General features: G+C 58.2%; 1 protein-coding gene across 3 annotated transcripts; it reads right to left on the reverse strand.

Annotated features, from left to right (window-relative positions):
• Window positions 1–353: 353 nt before the first annotated feature.
• On the reverse strand, window positions 354–23621 carry TNKS1BP1 (tankyrase 1 binding protein 1). 3 transcript variants are annotated; one of them, XM_074273130.1, is made up of 12 exons: window positions 23492–23621; window positions 21324–21432; window positions 19591–20278; window positions 17948–18008; window positions 15700–16968; window positions 11889–14425; window positions 2976–3330; window positions 2332–2479; window positions 1858–1994; window positions 1359–1516; window positions 986–1061; window positions 354–703 (listed from the first exon to the last, which is right to left on the reverse strand). In XM_074273130.1, the coding sequence occupies exons 2-11, from the start codon at window positions 21415–21417 to the stop codon at window positions 1001–1003; spliced, it is 5508 nt and encodes a 1835-aa protein (XP_074129231.1). In that variant the 5' UTR covers window positions 21418–21432; window positions 23492–23621; the 3' UTR covers window positions 354–703; window positions 986–1000. The 3 variants fall into 3 exon arrangements, with proteins under 3 accessions (XP_074129231.1, XP_074129232.1, XP_074129230.1); XM_074273131.1 differs by lacking the exon at window positions 23492–23621 and adding an exon at window positions 22521–22624; XM_074273129.1 differs by lacking the exon at window positions 23492–23621 and adding an exon at window positions 21707–21968.
• Between the last annotated feature and the right edge of the window lie 378 nt (window positions 23622–23999).

Consider the following 23999-nt stretch of genomic DNA (forward strand, 5'->3'; position numbering starts at 1 on the left):
CCCAGTGCCCCGAGACCCCAGGGGTGCGGACCCGGGGCGACATCAACCGACTTCTAAGGCAGCTGTCCGCCTGGGGGGTCCCCGTGCCGAGTCACCGGAGGCTCAGGCCCCGCAGCCCGGCCCCCCGCAGCCCGACCACCCCACGCAGCTCTCGGATGCAGCCGCGTCCCAGCCCGGGCTCAGGGGCCTCAGCCCCCTTCTCCAGGTCTGCCCCGTACTCCGCCGCTGTTCGCCCCCGCTGGAAGCTCTGTGCGGGCAAGGCCGTACCCCCGGTGGGTGCTTAATGATCACTGACCCGAAGCCCTCGCGGGGGGGAGGGGGGGGTCGCGGACACACACACTGCGGGGCCTACATCACCAATCCCCAAAAAAACTTTATTGTGTTGAATGACAAAGCGTCCTTGGTCTGCACAGGCTCTTGGGGTGGGGGAGGGGGGCGGCCCACCACCCATTACAAAAAATCCGAGGCTTTTATCAAAATGCTATAAAGTGGTATCAAAAGAAAACCCAAAGGTGGGCGGGGCGGGGAGAACGGGGAGGGGGCCTGAGGGAGGGCGGGACCAACACCGGCAACCACAGACAGCATCCCGGGGTGGGGGGTGGGGGTACAAAGTGCATAAATGTGCCAGGGGGGCGGGGTCGCAGCCCTCCTCGGGCCGGAGCCTCGCAGGCCTGGGCCCCTTCAGAGGATGCACAGGAACCACCTGTGAGGGAAAGAGCGAGACCCTCATTAGCGGGGCAGGGGCCCCCCACCCCGCCGGGGCCCCTCCCACTCCCGGGGCGTGCCCCTGGCCCAGAGTGCTCTGGGGACGGCAGCAGCCTGGGCCACTGAAGACGGCCCCCCACTAAGGTGCCCAAGGAGCGGTGATTTCCTCAGGGTGAGGAGACCCCGGCAAGTCCCAGCTCCATGTGGGAGGGCCGAGGGGTGGCTGTGAGGCCCTGGTGGAGGCCGAGGCCCCGGGGGCAGTGGCGCGGAGCCCGCTCACCTCTGAAGCGTCACCTCACACCCGCTTCTTTTTCAGCTTCAATGCCTGTAGCCAGTTGGGGGATGACCCTTCGGACCTAGAGGGCAGAGAGAGAGTGAGCCCCCGCCTGGGGGAGCCCGTGGGGTGGGGGGAGGGACCCCGGGCTGACGGCAGCCGCGTGGGTGGGGGGAGAGGATGCTCGGAGAGAGCCCAAGCATGAGGCGCCAGAGCGGCAAGCGCGCCACTCAGAGTCGTGGGAATCAATCCGAATCAGAACAGCGGGATTTCCCAAGTGGCCGCCCGCCGCTCCCGGGGATCCCTCCGTCCGGTCCCGCGCCTGCTTTAATCTGGGCCCCACAGCATGACTCTCGCGGCCCGGCTCCCGTCCACCTACCCTGAGGATTTCTCTGGCTTGGGAGGTAACGCGAGGGGCTTCCCCAGGCCGGGGACCTTGCAGGACTTGGAGCGCTGGACGGCAGACTCCTTCTGGGCCGACTTGCTCTCCACCTGCTCCCCTTCCTCGGCTGAGCGGTTTCGGGGACGCAGCTTGGCCTGTGTTTCAAAAGACCAAGTCACAGGGGGAAAGGGAGAGGGGGCAGGGCGGGCAGATGGCTCTGCGGGCCCAGACGTCGGGTCAGACCCACGCGTGAGCGGGAGACAGAAGAGGCTGAATGAAATGGTCCGGCTCCAGATCCTGCTCTGGACGGGGAGTAGCTGCGTGAGCTGGGCCCAGCTACTGGGAAGCATCAACTGATCATCCCGCCCCTGCCCTGTCTAGGCCTGTGGTCCCGTGCCCAGCCTCTCCCCCTGACCGCCTCCGCACTCTGGCCCTGCCTCCAGCCTCCCCCCCTGCCCATCTCCCCACTCTGGCCCTGCCTGGGGGCTGCGGGTACCTTGAGAGCGGAGGGGCTCAGGCCAGGGAACAGATTGACTTTCAGGCCCTTGGTGCCCAGGGACATCCGCGTGCGGCGGCTCTGAGGCTCCTCCACCACCTCGTCATCTGAAGACGGCACCCGAGATGCCCGTGGCTCTGCAGGACGGTGAGGAAGGGGAAGGGTGCTGAGCACCGGACAGCGGGCCCCAGCTCTGCCCCACGGCACCCTTAGCACCTGCCCCCCATGCCCAGTCCTATGCATAAATCCTCCCCTGCACCAGGGTCCTGGGAGAAGCGGCCGTGCGGCCCAATGGCTCGACCTCTCTGGGGCTGCTGCTTTACTCACCAAGTGAGCTAAGGTTTTCTGAGCAAGTCGCTTTGTCAGCTGGGGGGTCCTGATCCCTGCAGCGAGCCCCACTTCAAGCACTATACAAGGGGGACGATGACATCCCAGGCTGTGCCTCGGCAATCCCGCCCCCAGTCTGGCTCCTACCTGTGGAATCTTGGAAGATCCAGGAGTCGTTATCGGCCTCCGAGAGCCCCAGGGTCCCCCCCGGGCGGATGGCTGGGGCTCGGTGTCCGCGCTTGCGGCCCAGATTGGCACGGCAGCGATACATGGCACTGTCTAGGACTTCTGTGTCCTAGAAGCAAACAAGGGCACCTGAAGCTGCCTCGGTCCACCATCAGACCCCAGCCTCCTGTCTCCTATCTGCAGCTGTGATGTCTGCTCCCAGCGACCTCCGGCCCTACCCACAGAGACCCTGGAGTACCCCGGAAAGCAGCAACGGGGGAAGGACCCCGAACCTCCTGCGTCCGTGCTGTAGGGGAGAGGGCCTAGATCTGCAATTGGGGCTCCCCACTGCTTTTGTGACTCAGTCTCTTCTGCTGTAAAAGGAGAGCTCTGACGAGACGCTTCCAGTCCTTAAGCCCTTGGCCTCTGGTGAAGGCCTTCTGCCTCCCTGAAAGCCGGCCCATCCGCCAGGCTCTGCCCACCACCAAGGCCACAAGAGCAGCCACGTGCCGGGCCCCGAGGAGCCCGAAAGACACTCAGGGTGGGCTTAGCGCGGCACGCTGCCTCCAGCCCCAGTACTAGAACCTGTCTACCTAGAAAGCCCACCCCGACTGCCCTCTACTAACCTCTATAAAGGAAAAGTCCTGGCTGGACAAGTTGGCAGGAGGCCCTGGGAGCAGGCTGGGCGCAGCGGGGCCGTCTCCCCGGGAGGCCCAGCCGCCATCCACCTCCTCTGCCCGGCTGGCCTCGCCGTCGGGCTGGGGCCGGCAGGAAGGCAGAGGGTCCCCTCTGAGCTCTGGCTCCTCCTCCTCCTCCTCATCTGCCCCCGTTTGCTCTTCCTCATCCTCTTCCGGCTGGGCCCCGGGGCCCGAGGCCGCCTTCTCTCGGCTGGCAGATGCTCTCGAGTTGCTGGCGGCCAGCATGTCCTGCAGGAGGCCCTGAGAGCCAGAAGGCGGAGACCGGGCCAGGCACCCGCTGGAGCTGTGGGCGAAGGGGGTTACAAGAGGATTCAGGAACAGCCGCAGGAGGGCCCACCTGGCCCGTCCCATGCTGACTTCGCTCCTCCAGTCTCCTTCCGATCCCCCCGAGAGCCCTAGAATCTTTCGGCATCAACCCGTGGAGATACAGTGAGGCCCTGACAAGGAAGAGGGCGCAGGTGGAGTGTGGATCCGCGTCCTGCTCCGTGCCCCTGGCCGGAGTGGCTGCCAAACGCGCCCGAGAACTCTCAAAGGCAAGCCTGGTCACCTCCTTAAGGGACTTGGCTCGGGGGCTCGCCGCTGTTCGGGGCGCTGGAAGATCTGAGTTCCAATGCTGCCTGTCACCTGGGACCTTTCCAGGGCTCATCCAGGAAGTGAGGGCGAGGAGTGGATGGCCCCCAGGGGCCTTGCCACAATCCATTCAGATCACACTGATTTCCATTCTGGGCACACACATGCACCACGGTACACACCAGCTTACACACACGTGCACCACACAGGCTCACACACACGTGCACCAGCTCACACGCACGTGCACCACACAGGCTCACACACATGTGCACCAGCTCACATGCATGTACACCACACCGGCTCACACACACATGCACCAGTTCACATGTATGTGCACCAGCTCATACACACACATGTGCACCACACCGGCTCACATGCACATGTACCAGCTCACACACATGTGCAGTGTACCACACCAGCTCTCTCTCTCACACACATGCACCACACCCACTCACATGCACATGCACCAGCTTACACACACATGCACCAGCTCACATGCACATGCACAACAGGTGCACACTAGCTTACATGCACACCCAACAGCTCACATGTACGTGCACCACAAGCACGAACCAGCTCATGCGCGCACACACACTAGCTCACACGCACGTGCACTTGCAGATATGCACCAGGTCACATGCATGTGCACTACAGGCACGCACCAGCTCACACACACAGCGAGTCCCCTTCCAGACCTGGAAACAGCAGGATGGACACGGGCCAACAAGCACCAGAAGAAGGGGCCGGCAGAGGCCACGTGGGCCTTTCCCAAAGCCAGGGAAGGAAATGATGAAAGAAGAAATAGAAGCTGAAGCCTGAGCCGAGGGCGTCACCAACGGGCACTAGAGGCAGGCCCGAGGGCCGTGCCCTGGGCCCAGGCTATGTCCCGGGTTCTCTGGGGAGAATCAAACAGATGGGATGAAAAGTCCAAGAAAGGTGAACTTCTGCGGGCAGATGTCAAGGAGGCCGGCCCCATAGAGGAACGAGAAATCCGAGGCCCACTGAGGTGCCTCCCATCCCCTGCTTCCTATACCCTCGGGCCTGAGAAGAGGAATGGGCGCCCTTGAACAGGCAACCCAAACCTGCCCTCTGCTCTGGAGGTGTTGTGGGAAGAGGCACGGTGGGCTTAGCTTCTGGAGCAAGCTGCTCCTCCTTTCCGAGCTAACTTTCATCCTCTAGAACATGAGGGATTAGGACTCAATGGTTTCTATAAAACCCTAGGGATCTAACAGCCAGTGTGGCTATGGAAAGTAGCTGGCAAATAATAAAGCAGAATAAACACAAAACCTAAGGACCTGCAAAGCACCCTGCAAATATTATCTCATTTGCTCCTCAATACTTAAATAGGTATAATACTAAATAAGGTGCTATCATTAAACCCATTTTGCGGATGAGGGGAATGGCTCATCCAAAAAGCATCAGAGGCAGGTCGTGACTCCCGATGTCAAGCCCAGCACTCTCTGCTATGGCCACCGATGCCATCAAGGGCAGTCTCACCACGTGGAGCACGAGGGAACTTAAGACCCAGAACAGAGCGATCCCAACACCAAAGAGCTGATCCAGAACACAATCCCCGATTCCCGAGTCAGAGCTCTGGATGGACTCGGGGAGCTTTGGGGCCCCCAAGAGATGCCAAGGAGGCTTCACCCGGCTCAGAGGGCAGATGTCGGAGAACCACAGACAGCCAGTGGACACCAGCACCAGCCTGGAGTCTCGACCAGGGCTCCCGCGTCCTGCCTTTGGGACCTGGAACAAGTGACTCATTTTCCCCAACTGCAAAAGGAAGTTGGACAACGTGGCCACTGAGGCCCCTTTCAGTTCAAAATCGAGGCTGGACCTGAGACCCCATCTTCGGGCTCTCAGGAGTGGGACAGCAGGGCCCCGGGGACTGGGGGTGGGGGCCAACAGGCCGGAGGCCACAAGCACCAGCCCCCAAACGAATGCTGAAGGGGATGTAGAACATTTCAAAATATTTAACATGTATTAGACTACCTGCCATGTAGGGGAAGAGGGTGGGGGAAAGGAGGAGAAAAGTTGAAACGGAAGGCTTAGCAAGGGTCAATGTTGAAAAATTACCCATGCATCTGTTTTGTCAATAAAAAGCTATTATAGAAAAAAAGCAAAGGGGATGTCAGAGGAACTGGGCCAGCCACTCTGGAGAGCAGCGTGGAAGCGTGCCCAAAGGACCATCAAACGTCTCTGCCGGGTCTGCGTCCCAACGAGAAAAGGAAAGAGAAAAGGCTCAAACTATATAACGTTTACAGCAGCTCTTTTGTGGTGGTAAAGAATTAGAAATCAGAGAGACATCTATCGACTGGAGAACCGCCGAACAATGTGATGGAACATCATTGGGCCGTAAGAAGTGATGAGTAGGATGGTTTCAGAAAAACCTGGGAAGACACATCAGTGATGCAAAGTGCAATAAGCAGAACTCGGAGAATAGTGAACACGCTAAGAGCCATGTCACAAGGATGATCTACTGTGGCTAGACTGATCAATCCCACGCCCCCCGGCTCGTCCAAAGCGCTCGGGAGCAGTGCGGTCTACGCGCCTCCAGAGAGAAGCGATGAACTCTGATACAGCTGGAAGCTTATTTTTTCCACTTTCTTTGTTTTTCTTTTTTGTAACATTTCTAATATGGAAAATGTTTTGTGTGCTTTTATATGCTCAATTGACAGCATGTTACTTGTTTTCTCAATGAGTAGGTGAGAAACTGGAAGAAGGAAGGGAATTTAGAGTCAACATTTTTAAATATAAATGTTTAAATAAAAATAAATCATTTTGTTTTTTTTCAAAAAGTACCAATCGACAGGGTGACCGTGGGCAAGCTAGTCCCCATTTCTGAGCCTGCTCATCCATCAAGCTGCCATGGGGGCAGGCAAAGGGCAGGAGTGGGGCAGGGGAGAACTTTGGGAAGGGGAATTGTCATGAGACAGTCTTGATTTTTTTTTTATCTCTTACATTACATTCTAAAGTCTCTCCCAGTTCAGCCTACCAACGCGCAATTATTAAGTCCTTACTATGTGCCCTGGCACTGAATTAAACATTAGAAATGCAGAGGAAGATAAATACAGCCAAGGAAATAACATTCCAATGAGGAAGACAATATATAAATGACTAGGGGCACGCAGATATAGATGGAGCGGATGGAAGGCTGTTTGAGAGAGGAAGACCGGGAGATAGTAAAAGGGAGAGGGAAGGAGGAGGGAAGGAAAGGAATGAAAGGAGGAAGGGAGAGAGAGAAGGATGGAAGGGAAGGAGGAAGCCGGGGGCTGGGAGGTGGGCCATGTGCTCCTTCTGCACGGGTCAGAATCTTCCTCCTGCTCTGACGGTGTCTGCACTGAGCAGACTTAGCCCTCCTTAGTCTCTGTTGGGAAGATTGGCCCCTAAGCCAAAGAGAGCCCAAAAAGACACCCGTATGACTCTTTAAAAGCAGCCCCCTGCCAAAACATAGGCATTTAGGGAAACGAAATGAGCGATCCGCTTCTTAGCTCCTCCCTGTCCAAATGGGCTCTCCACTGGGTTCCCTTCCACAAGGAAATGCTTCGCTGCAAAAAGCAAGAGAGCCTGGAACTGTCACCCTGAGGACCAGCAGCTCTGGATTTCGGAGCCCCTGACGTTTCCCACCCAGGACGTCCCGGCCAAGTACCTTCTTCTCTCCTGGCCCTAGTTTCTATGGGAAAGGGTGAAGCAGATGGCGTCTTGGGCCCCTCCCCCCAGAGATCCGTGATCCTCTAAAGCCCAAGCTGTGGCTGATCCTGCTGAACATCAGCAAAGGCAGGCGATCTGCGAAGTCTGAGCAGAGGCCGCAGAGATCTGGCTCAGGACCGGCTGCTGGGAGCAGCCCGGCCCCTTTCTGGAGTCACAAGCCTGTCATTCCACTCGGCCCTCCTCCATTAGAGCATAAGCTCCCTGAAGGCAGGCACTGAGATCCCTGGCACTACTGCATCTGTTGGGTTGTTTTCATGGCCCCATTTGGGAGTTTCCTGTTCTGGGTCACTTTGAGGAAACTGAGGCACACAAAACCAAGTGACTTGTTCAGGGTCATACAGCTAGGAAGTGGCTGAGGCCGTAGTTACGCTCCAGGCCCAGCATTATATCCACTAGACCAGGACTTCTTAAACTTTTTCCACTTGGGCCCCCTTTTCACCCAGGAGATTTTTGTGTGACCCCGGGCATATAGATATATAAAATAGGTATACAAATCAAAGGTTTACTGATCATAAATCATAATTTTACAACTCCCCCCCATTCAGTTATAACCTTCATATGGGGTCGTGACCCACAGTTTGAGCAGCTTTGCTATTCCCTGGTATACAGTAAATGCATAATAAGTGCTTGTTGCCTTGACGTGCCTCAAGCCTGACCTGTGCAAGGCTAAAAAGAACAAAAACAAGGAGGCCTCCTCTCCCCTCTCTCTTTGGAGACGCCTTCGAGCCACCCATTTAAACCCTCTCCTTTTCTTTCCACAGATGAGAAGCCTGAGGCCCAGGGAATGGCCTGACTTGCCCAGTATCCCTCAGCTATGAGGTGAATAAATCAGGACCAAAGTCGAGATTCCTCGGTCAAACTCTTCTGAAAGTACATTCGAACACCTCGAGTTTCTTTTTCTGTTTGTTTTTTTTTTAAAAAGACTTAACATTGTTTGTTAAAAGGCATGAATCATTAGGACCAGCAGCTACTACATTGAAGGACCACAGGCCTTGGAATACTTATATTCCATAGAGCAAAAGAGTTGGGGGGGGGTTACATGACCAAGGGTGACTTTTTTTTTTAAATTAATTTTATAATTATACATTTTTTTGGACAGTATATATGCATGAGTAATTTTTTTAAATATAACATTATGTCCAAGGGTGACTTAACCAGCAAAGTTAAGTATAATCTTGAATGGGAAAACTTGTTTTTAATTTAAGAAAAGCTAACAACTTCAAAGCATGTGGGTTTCTGGGATAAAATCCCCAGATGGAAAGGGAAAATTCAACATATAATAGGAGAAATACATGATACACATTAAAGACTAATTATAAAGCACTCGATAAGGTCAAACTGTTTACTGCATACATGTGAAAATGTTAGCAGTGCTCTGGTGACTGCTATCGTTATTTGGGCAGTTTAAAAGAAAGGCACGAGGCTGAACTGAGGATGATGGAGGGAGGCGAAAAAAAATAAAACTCTGTGTAGGAAGACAACAAGTGAGGCCTGAAAGGAAAAACTGATCCAGAAGAAGCTAGAATGGGGAACGCCATGCTGAAACCGAACTCTCTCCGGGAACGGGTTAAAGAGGGAACAACATCTCTATCTAGAAAGGGATAAAAAGTCTTCCGAATTCAGAAAGAAATAAGAGGCCAAGGAGATGGAGGGAAGAGGATAAAGGAGGGACTCTTAGAGGGATGGATTAATGCTTAAAGAAAGGGGAGCAAGTATGAGGAGAAGGAAAACACAGGAGTGAAGAGGAACAGGAATAGGGCAAGAAAGAAATACGGTGAGGAAAACAAGGAAGGAGGAAAATACACAAGCAAGTGTAACTGAGAATATGAATGCGATGCATTTACCCCCAAACCAGAAAGTGATAGCAGATGAAAAATCCGACGTGTTACTTTCAGGAAATATTATAAAAATGAGAGATACACATAAAGATAAAATAAAGGGCAGAAATAAAATTTAGTAAGTAGAAATAGTAGGGATAGAAACCATGATCTCAAAGTTAAAGTTAAAATAGCTCTAATCAAAAGTGAATAATAGAAAAACTACACTGTCAGCAGTATTATTTAATATTATTTTAGACCATTTAAAATACGTGAAGTGTAAAAATACCTGAGCATATACCTGCCAAAACACAGGATTTACATGAGCTCCAACATAAAATACTTTGTATACAAATAAACTCAAATCTAAATAACTGAAGTAATATTTATTGTTTCTGGGTAGGAAAGGCCAATATAACATTTCAATGACAATTTTATCTGACTGATCTATTTAATGTCATCCCAATTCAATTAATCAAAAAAAAAAATCATTTTATCGAGTTAGAAAAAATAATAACAAAGTTCATTTGAAAGAACAAAAAGTCAGGAACTTCAAAGAAACTTCAAAAGGAAAAAAAAGGATGTAAAAGAAGAAGATTCAGCATTATCTGACCTTAAAGCAGGGGATCTCAAACTACGGCCCACAGGGCACGTGGGGCCCGCTGAGGACGTTCATGCGGCCCGCCGGGTTGTGGCAAATGGGCCGAGGGGCGGAGGCAGAGCGGGAGCTGCTGTTTTTACTCGTGTCCGGCCTCCCACCGACTGAGGGACAGGGAACCTGCCCCTATTTAAACAGTTTGAGGACCACTGCCTTAAAGTATATGATAAGGGAGAACATTGTTAAGTGCAAAAAAGGATAATTTTGATTATTTCAAATTATAGTTTTCTTGTATAAATAAAATCCATGTGGATAAGAACAGAAAACTGGAAAAAAAAATTTTATAGACAATCAGAGAGGTTGAGATTGGACTGGAGTACTGAGCTATTATGAGAATACTGGGAAATGATGAGCTGCCTGATTTAGAAAAACGTGACAAGACTTAGACTTGGGGGAAATCAGCATAAGGTGATCGGACATATATGGACATAAGTATATTGTGTGTATTCAGATATCTATGCTAATGGCTCTGTAAATATGTGTGTATATGTGTAACATATTTGTCTACATGCATGTGTAATATATTTTATGTATATATGCACATATATGTAATCTATTTTACATATTCATTACGAAATATAATTTACATATACATGTACATATATTCCACACATACATTTTGATATACATGTTGCATATATATTATAAATTATACGTATATGTAAACAATATGTGTACATATATTACAATATATACACATGCACTTTGATTATATAATGCTCGTACATATTTGTGTATATTTACATATTTAAATACATTTCACATATATATGTCTATTTTATCTACATATATAAAACACATGCAATACACATGCACATACATATACGCATCTATCTCTATGCTTATAGAAATGGATGGAGAGAAAAACAGAGTTAAACGTGCACGTCAGAGAACAAAAGAAAACCAAGAAGGAAGCAAAGAAAAGCCAGTACTGATTAAATAGGTTTTCTCAAACAGAAGCGCGTTGCTTTATGTGGAATCCTCTCCTATGGTCGGCTGCGTACATCACAGTGTTTGGGGGATTTTTTCCTCATTTTGTATTTAAGTTTAAATTTTTTTTCAAATTACCAAAAAACAAAAGTTATTTTTAGAAGCTTTCACTAAGAGTGTTCTGCTAAAATTCTGTGGGGCAGCGTGAGAGCCAGCCTGCCGCTAGCACCTTCTGAAGCTCCCTGGGGCACTAAGCTCTGAGCCCTAGCCCTCGCCAGCCAGCTCCCACTCCGTGGGGCTCATAAGAGACCCGGCCTCTCAGCGAAGGAGCTCCCTTCCGGGACCCCGGGTCACCCGGTCAGGAGAAGCCGGGTTTCACCTTCCTTCCAGCTCCCGGTCTCGGATTCTTTCACTCCTGTGCCCAGGGCCTCCAGGAGAAGTAGGCCAGAAGGACTCTGGTTTCTCGGCCTGACAGGAACCGAGGGCTGTTTATTCCCAGAGTCTGCGGGCCTACTTGGGACACTCGCACACGCACCAACCTCGGGACCCTATGCGGAAGGCCCTCACTCCAAGTGGCCGCGCCCACTGGACGCCCAAGACATCACGCCCTTGACCTACTCAACGGTTCTATGATCAGATACCGTGGGAGATTCACAGAAAATTCCTCCTGTTGAAAAGCTTTATGAGCCATTTGGGGGGACTACTTAGTGGACGGCAACACATGGACATTAACTTAGAGGCAGCTAGGCGGCAGTGGGGCATTGGGCCTGGAGCCAAGAAGATCTGAATTCAAATCCAGCTTCAGACACTTACCAGCTGGGTCAAACCTGGACAAGTCAATCTCTGCAAAATGGGGATAACAGTATGTGTACACACACACACACACACACACACACACACGTGTACACATGTATAAACACACACACACATATGTGTACACACACATGCCTCCCAGGGATCTCGCAAGGATAAAAGGAGATGATATCTGTAAAGCATTTTGGAAATCTTAAATGTTAACAACTTGTCTTGAACAATTTATGCTTTCTCCTTCTGTCATAAGAAATCAGTAAAATCTTTAGAAGACCACTGGAGAGGTGGGGGAGGACCCCAAAAGCCTTCCTATGTCCACCTCTGCCCTGGCCCGGGGGCCCTTACCTGGTTCCTGAGATGGTGGTTTCTCTCGAGTCCGCCCCGACGTCAGATGCGCTGCTCTCCGGAGGCTGTGAGCAGTCGCCACCAGAGTCCGGAACGCCAGGCTGGCTCACCTCTCCCACTCCCAGCTCCCGGGCTTCCGAAGGCTCTCCGGCCTCCAGGCCCCTGGATAAAGTGGGGCCCGCAAGGTCCGCCTCCTGAGACCAGTCCACCTGGCCAACCCCATGCTCTCGCAAGCCCCCTGAAAGAGCGGTGTTCCGGAGCCCCAGCTCGCTCTGCCAGTCCATCTGCCCGACTCCACATTCTCGTGCCTCACCGGAACCTCCAGACTGCAGCGGATTGGAGAGATCCATGCTCCTCAAGCCCAGATCGTGGGCCCAGTCCACCTGCCCTACCCCGTGCTCTCTGAGGCTGCCCCCCGGCCCCAGGTCTGAGCTTCTCAGCTCGAGCTCGGCCGTCCAGTCGGCCTGCCCCACTCCATGCTCCCTCGACACCAGAGGCTCTCCGGGCTTCGCATCATCAGCTGCCTCCACAGTCCTCAGCCCCAGGCTGTGAACCCAGTCCATCTGTCCTACCCCACACTCTCTAGCCTCGCTGGGCCCTGCGGACTCCAGGACCCCTGAGACGTCTATATTCCTCAGTCCGAGATCTGGGGTCCAGTCTTTCTGTCCTCCGAGCTCCCGGGATTCCCCAGGGCCTCCATTCCCTAAGCCACTGGGCACGTTCATGTTTCTCAAGCCCAGGTCAGAGGACCAGTCGGTCTGTCCAACTCCATGCTCTCGGGCCTCCCTCGCCCCTTCTGATTCCATACAACCAGAGACATCCAAGTTCCTGAGGCCCAAGTCATCAGTCCATTGGGTCTGCCCCATCCTCATCTTCCCAGAAGACACAAAGTTGGCGCTTCCCATCTTCTCTGAGTCACCAAGAATGCCCAGGCCCGAGCAGTTGCCTCGGTCGGTACCAATGATACCAAATTGGTCGCTCTTGTCTGTGCCTTCGATTCGGAAGTCACTGGTCCAATCTCGCCTCCCCAGACCGAATTCCCTCTCTGAAGGACTCATGTCTTGTTGGCCAAATTGACTGGGCCAGTCTTTTTCTCCAAATTCCCTAGACTGGCGCGTGACATCGTTGCTCCCGTGCGTCCCAGCTTGATCCTTTTTCCCCAGATCTCCCTGATGATGAGAGTCATTGATCTTGGGCCAAGCGCTCAAGTCTCCTTCCCCAAGCTCTTGGTCCTGTAAATTGGAAGTATTAGGGCCGCATAAGCCCTCTGGCTCTTTTCCCAACAGCTCCTCTCCAGAGCTAGAGCTGGCCCTCGGATCTTTCTTCCCAAACTCTTTATCCTGTGGCTGCGAATGTCCCACACTGAACATCCCACTCAGCTCGGTCTCTCCAAAGGCTCTTTCCAGACAACCTGCCGCTCTCTTGCTGCCGCCGCCGCCGCCAAATTCACTCATCCAGTTGCTCTTCTCAAACTCCCGAGCATGGAGGTCGGCATCCTGGATGCCGTAAGTCCCAAGTGAGTCTCTCTTCCCAAACTCCTGATCTTGTAATTCGACAGCTTGGCTACTGTAAGCCCCAACTGGGTCTCTCTTCTCAAATTCTCGGTCCTGTAATTTGACAGCTTGGCTACTGTAAGTCCCAAGCGAGTCTCTCTTCCCAAACTCCCAGTCTTGTAATTCAACGGCCTGGCTACTATAAGCCCCAAGCGAGTCTCTCTTCCCAAATTCTTGGTCCTGTAAGTCAGCAGCCTGACTACTGTAAGTCCCAACTGAGTCTCTCTTCCCAAATTCCTGGTCTTGTAATTCAGCAGCCTGGTTATTATAAATCCCAAGCGAGTCTCTCTTCCCAAATTCCCGATCTTGTAATTCAACAGCCTGGTTACTATAAATCCCAAGCGAGTCTCTCTTCCCAAATTCCTGGTCCTGTAGGTCAGCAGCCTGGCTACTGTAAGTCCCAACTGAGTCTCTCTTCCCAAATTCCCGGTCCTGTAATTCAGCAGCCTGGCTACTATAAATCCCAAGCGAGTCTCTCTTCCCAAATTCTTGGTCCTGTAAGTCAGCAGCCTGGCTACTGTAAGTCCCAAGCGAATCTCTCTTCCCAAATTCCCGGTCCTGTAATTCAGCAGCTTGGTTACTATAAATCCCAAGCGAGTCCCTCTTCCCAAATTCCTGGTCCTGTAGGTCAGCAGCCTGGCTACTGTAAGTCCCAAGCTGATCTGCCTTCCCATAGTCCTTGGTCATCACATCCCCTCCTAGGACATGCTCCCTGCTTCGGCTTCCACCGCTGGTGTCCAATTCTTCCTCCACCCCTGGCTGGCCTATGCCATAGGTGTTGCTCCACTCCCGATGGCTCTGTGTCGCCCCTATGCAGCCATCATCAATGACCCACTCCCTGTCACTGGAAGCTGAACCCCCCAGGCCGTAGCCCCTGGTGCCCTCTCTGGCCCAGGTGGAAGAGGGGCTGAAGGTGCTAGGGTGTGAGTCTACACCAATACCAAATTCACTTTTCAGGTCTTTCTGAGCCCATCCCAGGAGCCCCTGCGAAAACAGAAAAGATACAATTAAAGTGATGCTTAGAGGTAAGATCCAAGACACGCACATGGCTCAGGGTGAAGCCGTCTCTCTTAGGAAACCCCTTGGAGACTTGGCAGACCACTGGTGGGAAAGAAACAGGTCTGGAAAGCGCTGTCTGCGGGGTGGGGGGCACGCTGGGCAGGGTATGGAAGGAATCCCATCCCGAGCCAAGGAGCCCCATTCCTTCCTTGACTGTCTTCCCCCACCTGGCCTCCACAGAGGAGCCCATATTCTGTTCCCGCTTCATCAAGGCCAGCTCCCTATGGGTCCCTGGCAGAACCTAGCACGTGGACGAGACGCCGTGCTCTCGACTTCGCCGCTGTCTGCGGATCCCCAGGCCCCACTTACCCTCCTGGGTCTGCTGACCCGAGCCACCAGCTTCGGATCTGGAGAGCGAGCCCGCCCGGCCTCCTCCCACAGAGCCGCATTGGCCAGCAGGCGCTCCAAGATCGACGTGCTGCTCTCTTCCCCGCCTTGGGCCATGGCCCCCACCCACCCCGGGGTGCCTGACAGTGGCAGGGGGCCCTAAGGAGAAGGGGGGTCAGTGCTCCCTTCTCCCAGACCAGTCTAACTACTTCTGACTGCTCCCTGAGCCTGGCTCAGGCTGCGCAGCTGCAGCCGGCCCCTCCCAGACACAAGTTGAGTCACCCAGATCCCGGGACAGACACACCTACTGGCCAGCCCTTAACCCCTTCTCCTCCTCTTCCTCCTGGGCCGCTAGCTCGCCCGCCCACTGCAGCTTAGGAACTGGGTGGCTGCGTGCCCAGCACCTGCCCGCCCCTTCTCCCAGGCCCCACCCCTGGCCTGACCAGCTGGCAGAGACTGGGCTGAAGAGCAAACCTGAACCGAGGCCGCCCTACAAGGGCAGCGGGGCGAGAAGCTGGGTCCTAGCTCTGACTGGGGAGCCGACAGGGAGACCCCCAGTCTGGGACACTCTCCTTCACCTCAAAGGCCCCCCAACTCGGATGTTCTAAGGGGCTTTTGGGTTCTGATATTCTTTATCCTAAGAGCCCTCCCAGCTCTCACACCCCGTGTTCTCAGGGCCCTCCCAGCTCTCGGATCCCAGGGGCCTTCCAAGCTCTGACCCTTTTCAGTTGGGGCACTCTGTACCCTAAAATTTCACTCAAATATCGATTCTCCCTTCTGCAGCCCCACACTACTGCTTAAGTAGAATCTCAGCAAGCCCACCACCAGCCCCCTCTACGCCCCAGCCAGCTTAGGCTCCTGGCAGCCCTCACCTCGGGGCTGGCACTGGGCATCTGAGTTTCACTCTGCTCAGGTGGAGTCGTTTTCCGGGCACCGTTGGCACTGGGAGGAGGGGAGGCCAGGAGCTTGTCCAGCCAGCCAGCATCATTTTCAGGGGCTCTCATCTCGGGCGAGGATCCCCTCGCCTCCAGGTCCCCTCCCTCGGGCCTGGTCAGGCTGGTCTCTGCGTTTGCCAGGGCCGGGGCGTCCTCCTGGGAGGGGGTGGCCTGCTCGGGGCCAGGGGCATCCGCAAACAAGATGCAGGGCTGAGCTGGGGGAAGGGGGGGCTCCTGCTCCCGGACGGGCTCCAGGATGGGCAAGGCTGCCTCCTCCTCCGGAGTGGGAGGGAGAGGGGTCTCCATTCCGGCCGGGGGCTCCTCCACCCCCGCCACCTCCTCTGCTTGTAGTAGGGACGGTCTTGGGGAAGCGTGGCCTTTGGGCTGGAGATCTGGAGGGGGACCAGGGGAAGCTGGGTTTCTGCCATCGCCCTGCTGGCTCCGGGGGACCTTCTGGGGGATGCTCTCCCTCTGGGCCCAGGAGGCAGGCCTCACGGGCCTGGCGCTCCCATCACCATCGGCCCCTTCCCCCTCTCCCTCAGAAAGCCCCGAGTCGTCGGCCTCGGTGATGGGGGAGGGCGGCGGGGACTCCAGCCGCCACACGCCCAGGCCCGAAGGCCGAGTGGGGAAGGTCCATTCGAAGGACTGGGACAAGCTCCAGTTGGAACTTGCCCCACTCCCAAAGGGCTGCTCCAAGCCACCTCCTTCCCCCTGGCCCTGAGGCAAGGCAGCCAGCGACCCCCCTAGTTTCTTCTGCTCCTGGTTGGGGGGCCTTAGCACACCTTCTGAGAAACGCCGCTGTTCTAGGTGGGGGAGCCGGAGGCTGGACTCTCCACCCTTCTCCTTTTGCTCCACGGGAAATGTTCTGGAGAGCTCCAAAAACTGACCCCCTGAAGGAGGAATCTGGGAATGCTCTGGCTCGGGGGACCCCGGGGCCTCTGGCGGGGTGGAAGTCTTCTCAGGGGAGAGGACTGATCTGGGAGACCCGGGGGCTTTCCCTGATGTGCAGGATGGGCTGAATGATTTTAGGGGTTCAGGTGACTTCTCTGTGGGGAGGGCTGGGCTCGGGGATGCAGAGGGTCCCTCAGCAGAGGGGGCTGGGCCCTGTGATCCTGGAGCCCCCGAAGGGCTAGGGGCGGGATCACGAGGCACGGAGCCCAGCGGGACTGGAGGAACGACACACGGATGGGCCGAAGACTTGGAGAGCTGTAAAAGAAAAGGGCGTCGTTAGCCATCGGAGCACGATGGACGGGCCCTGGGAGAAGGCATGGGGTCTCAGTCACCGCCCGCCCCGGTGAGGATGGCAAGTGGGGATCCAGGGAGCTGGCCGTGATTTCAGGAGAAAGAGGCGGTGGGGAAGCAGGCCCCGACAAAGCCCTGCAGGGAGAAGGGAAGGTCTGGGCCTAGGACAAGGCCAGCGGGCCTGGTCCTCCCTGAGGGCAGGCCCACTTTCTGTCCTCTCCGGAGGAGAGAAGAACATGGGGCTATGGAAGGCCAAGGCCCGTGGGCCAAACTCTGCTCTGCATGACACGGGCCAAGTCACCCCCTTCCTCCTCTGGAAAATGAGGTTGGAGGTCCCTCCCGCTCGAACACCTCAGACCCCTGTGGTTGGCTCAGAGGCTTGTGGGACCCTCGGTTCTGCATCAGGCCCGGTGGCACCCTGAGAGGAGGGGGGAGCCACGGTGGGTAAAAGGCCACAGGAAGACCGGCTGCCCTGGGCCAAGCAGTGGCACAGAGGACACAGGAAGGAGATGGAAGGACCCAGCTCAGCTGCCTCCCCCTTCAGAGCCACCTCCTGGGCCCCATTCAGAGCAGCTCAGCAGATGGTGGCTCTGAGGAGGGAGGGATGGTCCCCCCCATTCCTTGGGCCCCGCAAAGGCTCTAAAGGAGACTCTGCTGGGAGGCCCGGAGGGAAGGAGTGGAGGACATTCAGCTCCGCCCTTCGTCTAGCTCAAGTGGTGCCTCTGTGTCCAGGACAGGCCCTGGGCTGGGAGTGAGAACCTGCAGTTCTCTTCCCTGCTCTAGATTGTCAGCATCTTGTCTCTGGGCCTTGGGTTTCCCTCCTGTAAAAGGGGCGGGTGGCTGGGTGAGCTCCAAGGGCCCTCCTAAGTGAAGCCTCCATACTGTGAGGTCTGGGGGGGGGGGCCTTCCTGGGGACCAAGTTCTAGGACAAGGGACAACTTACTTCAGGGGGGGCCGCTGCCCCTGCCAGGTCTCCGTTGGATGCCAGGTCGGAGGAGATGAGCCTGTGGGAGAACAGGAAGGAGACTCTCAGACTGCTGGAGGGCTCTCATAGAGAGGGGAGGAACAGAGGGTCTCCCAGGAGAGCAGAAGCAGGCGGGACCTGGCCCAGTGCGGCAGCCAGGGGCCTCCTGCGCTCCCTGCAGCCGGGCCGGCTCTGGTGCTGCTTCCAGGGGAGACCCTCTTTTTGGGGGGTCTCCTCCTCCTGTCCCACAGGGAGCAAAACTTCCATCTGAAGGGGGAGAAGCTAATCCCCACCCCACCCGAATCCTTTTTTTTGTAAGTACTGCCACACTGAGAGGAAAGGCCGGCCCGTTCTAGCATTTCTTCAGGGCTTTCAGTCCTGTCCCACTCCTCGTGGTCCCATTAGGAGTTTTCTGGGCAAAGATACTTCTCCAGCTCGTTTTAAAGATATGGAGACTGAGGCAGGTGAAATAGGGTGAAGGGACTTGCCCAGGGTCACCCAGCTCCAGAGTCTGAGGCAGCCTCTGAACCCGGCTCTTCCTAACTCCAGACCCGGCGCCATCTACTTACATCCTCCCCCAACACCGGACAAGCCCCCGGCCCTCGCTGCTTTCCCTCCGCTATAAAATGCACTTCACCCCGTGGCAGAAATGGCTTTGTGACCTTCAAGTGGCATGGAAATGTGTCACTGCGATGGGCCTAACATTGCCGGGCCATCCCCTCAGCCACATGGGACCCCTGGCCCCTCCCTGGGGGGTCTCTCTTAAGAGGCTTTGGTACCAGAGTGTCAAGAGTTAAGGAGGCTGCCATCTCCCCCTCCCCCCAGCCCCGTTCTTTTCCCTCAGCTGGGTGAGAACACCAGGCCGGCTGGGCAGGTGCCTCCTCCTTCCGGGTCTGGCCCCACCCTGCCACGCTCCTCAGGGGCAGTTTTGCCACCGGCTGGCTCCTGGTCCCTGGAGGAGGGGCCTGAGTCACAGGAACATCTCTGCTCCGTTCAGCCATGATCCCCTAGGGCTCTGTCCGGTCCTCCCACAGACTGGGCCCACAATGCACTGCAAACTCCTATCCCAACAGGCAGGCAGGGCTGGGGGCCCAGGTCTGCTGCACTGCCCCAAAATGCTGCGCGCCTGAAAAGAAATAGCAGGAATCTGCTACTTAAGAAGGGGCCTGGAAGCTCCACGAGCACAGGAGTCTCCTCAGCACGGGGATTACAGACCAGAGATTTCTAGCTGGAAGGGACCTCGCAAAGTTCCAGGTCCAACCCTTTCGAGTGACACATGAGGCCGGAGAGGTGGCAGACGCTCGAGCCAGGCCCAGGAGCGCTCAGGCCCCAAAGCCTTCCCTCGAGTGCTGAGCCACAGCAGCTTCGCTGAGCCGTGCGGATGGGAAGCTTGCAAAGGAGGGCCCCGAGCAGAGGGACAACAGAGGCCCTGGCGCCTCCTCCCGGTCAGGGAAACGGACAGGACAGAACGCAGCCCCCTGCCGCTCGCTGGGCCTAGCCGGCCCGCCAGCTCCCTGCCAGCTCTGGAGCATAGGAGCCGGTGTCTCTGCGAGGCCACCGAGGAAGGTCTCCAAGGCTGGAGGACATCTCCCCCCACCCCAGCTCCCCCTCTGCCCTCTCACCTCTCCTCCCGCATCCAGCTGGATGGCGCAGGCCGGAGCGCTTGGGGTTCTGCAGGGTGCTGTCCAGCGGAGCTCTGGCCTTCCTCTTCCTGCCCCTCCCCAAGCTTCGCCTGCTCTTCCTGGGACGGGTCCCCAGAGACGCTCTGCGTCACTGTCTCCTTGTCCGCGGGGCTCTGAAGCGGGCCGAAGGCCCTCGGGCCATAGTGGGAGCTCCCGTCCTGGCTGAAGGTGAGGCGGGAGCCCCAGAGCCGCTCAGGACTGGAGGGGCCCTCTTTTCGGGGCTGGTCCATCTTGGCCAAGATCTCTTCCACAGTGCTGGTAGAGAATCGATCGGACAAGGGGCGGAAAGGAGCGGGAGCCTTCCGAACGCCGGCGCTGACCGAGCCTCGGGCCGACGGGGTGGTGGGAGGCCCCTCGTCCTTGCCGGCCTCCCGAGGGCCGGCCCCGGCAGACGGCGTGTCGGCGGCTGGCCGAGGAGAGAAGGCCAGGGGGCGCTTGCTGCCTCCGTAGGGCTGTGGTCCTGCCAGCATGTTCATTTTCCTGGCAGAAGGCAGCTCGGCCAAGGGACCCCGGGGGGGTCTCGGCCCCACCGGCACCAACAGGCTGGGCTTGGCCGGCAGAGCCGGCTTGGCTGGCAGCGTCCGGGGCTCCGGCTTGGGCTTCACTGGGGGCTTGGCCCGCGAGTCCCCTACAAAGAAGAGGCGCGGGGAGAGGAAGACGTGAGACGTGCTGGAAAGCACAGTGATTTCCAGGTCGTGAAAGTGAGGCAAACGAGGTGAAAAACGGCGCGGGCACACTCCCAGACCCAGAGCGTCCTAGCGCCTCACGGCCCATTTCGCCGAGTCCCCTCATTTTACAGAGGAGAAAAAGGAGGTCCTTTGAGCGTCTGGACGTGCTCCTGGCAGATGCCTGCTAGACTCCCCTCCAGCCCCCCCCCCACGGAGAGCCTGAACATCCCTGGGGGCTTGCTGCCTCCACCATTAAGCCAGAAGGTTCCCGGGGACAGGGGCTGACGCTTTTGCTTTCCTGGTTACCCCCGACAGAACACTAGGTGAGTCGTGGAACCTCTCGACTCTCAAGTATCCTGGAAGCAGCGGCCGGAGGCCCAGCGGGCCCAGGGCAAGGCCCGGAGCCAGGAAGGCTGCGTTCAGAGGGCCTCAGACACTTCCTCGCTGGGTGCCCGGCCAAGGCATCCGAGTGCCTCAGTCTCCTCACTGTAGAATGTCACAAGGCTGTCAGGAGGCCCATCAGGATGGTAACGGGCAAGTGTTAGCCGAGGGCCCAGAGAGCCCGCGCAAACGTCTGCTCGCCTCGGAGCCGCCCTTGGCCCCCAGCTCCGCGCCGGGACGCGGCCCTCTGGGCGCCCGCCTTCCTTCTGCTCTGACGGAGCCTCTCTCGTCCCCTTGAGAGGGGCCCCCAAGGAAGCCGAGGCCCGGCGGGCCAGCCCCCTCGCTGCCCTCTGCGGAGCGCCAGCCAGGAAGGTCCTGGGGCTTTCTCCACCCGGCTTCTCAGGGACGTGATTCACCCTGAGTCACCTGGACACCCGCAGGAGCGGAGCGCCCCCCCCATCTCCGTGGGAAAGCGTGCCTCCGGCCCCCTGGGATTCCTCAGCTCCGACTCCTGCCCCGTTTCCTGTGCCCCCCCCCCACTTTCCCCTCCTGGGCTCCCAGGCTCGCTCCTGAGCGGCGGCGGCTCCCTCCCGGCACCCAGCTCCACCCTGCTCCCATCTGTACCTGGCTCCGGGCCAGCCGGCAGCAGCTCCTCCTCCGTCTCTTGGGGGGGCCGGGAAGCCATGGGGGAGCTTTCCCTGAGAGTGGATAAATTCATCGCAGGCAGCAGACCCTAAAGAGGAGCAGAAGAGGATGGGGGAGGCAGCGGGTGAGGGGCCACAGGAGCCCAGCTTGGGCCGGGCCGGGCCGGGGAAAGGGGAAAGTTGAAACAAGCAGCGCCCACGACAGCAGCCCGGCCCTCGGGTGGCCCAAGGCTCTCCAGGCCCCCCCCAGGACCCGCTCACCTTTCCCACGGTCCCAGCCGCCCTCCCCACCCCCTGGGGGCGCCCACGGCCGATGGAAGGCACAGAGACCTGGGGCCTCGGCTGGCCCCTCACTCTCCTCACCTCATGGGCGACGGGAAAAACCCGCTCCCCGCCACCCTCAGCCGCTCCGCCCGGCCTCTTCCTCGCCTCCCTCCCTCCCTGGGAGTGGTTCCGGGCCCCTGCCCCCCCTCCTGCCCAGCCCTCCCCCAAGAGCCTGTCAGAGCTGCCTCGTCCAAACACGGAAAAACAGGGAACAAAAAGTAAACATCTGGAATACATTTTTCCCTTTTTTTTTTTTTTAATTTCTCAATCTTTGGCGTCGGGCTGGAATTTGATGAGGTAAAGCCAGGGCCGGGGCCTGTTGCTATAGCAATGGCCTCCCACTGGATTTCAGAGCCAAGAGGAAGGAGAAGGCCCGAGGAGAGGGTGAGGGCCGCAGGAGTCCCCCTGGCCGCCACAGGCCTGCTGGAGGAGCAGCCCAGGGAGCCGCCCGGGGAGGGGGGGCTTCGGGGCTCCTACTGGAGCGGGGGAGCCCACTGGCCCCCAGGTGCCTGCGTCCTCGCCTTCTGGTCACCCCCAGACTCCCCCAATTCCAGGGTCACCTCCCGGGTCAGACTCCGCCTCCCCCTCCGGCCCTGGGACCTTGGCCAGCTCCAGCCCACACCCAGGACCCCACCCACCTGACTGGGGGGGGGGTCCTTCCCATTCCTGAACTCCCGGGCCCTGCCCCTCCCCCCGCGGCACACCCCCCAGCTGACACAAGTCACCCCGACTTCGGAGGACCCTCCTCGCACAGCTGACACCCCCTCCCCTTCTCCCCGGCAGGAAGGGGCCTCGCCACTGTCAGCCCGCAGGGCCCGGGGGCGTTGCCAGAGTCCCCAGGAGTCTGTCTCACCCGGAGGCAGAGCAGCCTGGGCGAGGGCAGAACGGGCCGCACGGATTAGGGGGCCCAGGGCCCGGGGAGGGGGAGGGGCACGGCCCGGGGGCGGGAGCCACCAGCCAGGGCCAGGCCCGGGAGCCGGCCTGGAACAAGGCCCCGGCCCAGGGGGGCCAGGCCTTCCTTCCTGTGCGCCTTTTCCGGGGGGAGGAGGAGGAGGCGTGGGGTCGCCGCGGCCTTTGTGTCCCCGAGCCCGTCACCCCCCTCCTCCCCCCGCGCCCCGCACCACCGGCGCTCGCCGGATGCCGCGGGGGCTCGGAGGGCTCCGGGCCGGGCCGCCATGGGGGGCAGAGCGGCCGGACAAAGAGGCGCTGAGGCTGGGGGGAGGTCGGCCGGGAGTGCCGGGGCGGAGGCGGCCGCGAGGGAGCGCGCGCACCGACACGCGGGCAAGCTGCGGCAGCCGGCCGGGGCCGCAGGGTGGGGGCAGGGCGCGTAGTGCGGAGGATGCAGTGGGAGATGTCATACGGGGGTGCAGGAGCGGGGGAGGGGGGTGACCAGGGGAGGCTCCCTAGGGCGGCTCAGCACCCGCGGGAAGGGCGAGTAGGGCGCCGCCACGCCGCTCCCGCAGGCCCCCCCCACCCCGCCCCATCTCCACCCACCACTGCCCCCGCCCCCGAGCCCCCTCCCCCGGCCCGCCCCCGAGCCCCCTCCCCCAGCCCTCCCACTCTTTCTTCCCGGGAGGCGCCAGGCGGCGTGGCGAGCGCGCCCTCTACCTTTGGGGGGGGGGGGGGCTGAGTACACCCTCGGCTCCTGCCCCCACCCGCTCACGAGCGCCTGCGGCCCTCGACGCTCTCCGACCACGCGGGCCCCCTTGCTCGCGGGAAACTTTGCACCCCAGCCCTGAACCCCCCGCCCCTCCTCCTCCCGCTCCCCCCCGCCCGGGCCCCGCCCCCTCCTCCGCCGGGCCGCCCCCGCCGGGGCTCACTCACCCGCTTCCCGGGGCTCCGGTTCGCCTTCTCCGCGCTGACCGCTTCCCCGGACTCAGCCCCGGCCCGGCCCAGCCTCAGCCGCCGCCGCCGCCGTCACCGCGGGACAGACCCACTGAGAGTCCGGGCGAGGCCCCGCCCCCGCAGCGCCCGGTCCCGCCTCCAGGCCGCTGCTCATGCATATTCATGAAAATGGCCAGCCCCGCCCGAAACGCCCCCGGGCGGAGCGCAGCCGCCCGACCTTGCGGGAAGGAGGGCGCGCGGGCCCCGCCTCCATCGCCATTCTTCATGAATATGTAAACGCCGGCCTCCACCCCGCCACTGGCGCAACGCGGCGGCAGAAAAGGCTTAAGAAGGGGCGGGGACAGCGAGGCGGCGGGCTAGAGCGTCCCCGAGCCGAGCCTCGGAGAGTCGCCTTGGGAGCCGCATCGTGGAGGAGCGACGGGCCTTTCGGAACGGCTTCCGGTAGTGAGAAGAGCCCCGCGTGCAGCCCCGCCCCCAGCCCTCCTCC

Source organism: Sminthopsis crassicaudata, chromosome 6 (genome assembly GCF_048593235.1).
Source record: "Sminthopsis crassicaudata isolate SCR6 chromosome 6, ASM4859323v1, whole genome shotgun sequence".
In the NCBI taxonomy this organism is placed as follows: domain Eukaryota; kingdom Metazoa; phylum Chordata; class Mammalia; order Dasyuromorphia; family Dasyuridae; genus Sminthopsis; species Sminthopsis crassicaudata.

Coding starts and splice junctions, on each gene's coding strand:
- TNKS1BP1 (XM_074273129.1), bottom strand. CDS start 21,904: ATGTATTCCAGATGTTTACTTTTTGTTCCCTGTTTTTCCGTGTTTGGA. Junction 21,433..21,706: donor TTTTTCCCGTCGCCCATGAG/GTGAGGAGAGTG, acceptor GCTCCTCTTTAG/GGTCTGCTGCCTGCGATGAA. Junction 16,969..17,947: donor GGGCAGCGGCCCCCCCTGAA/GTAAGTTGTCCC, acceptor TTTCTTTTACAG/CTCTCCAAGTCTTCGGCCCA.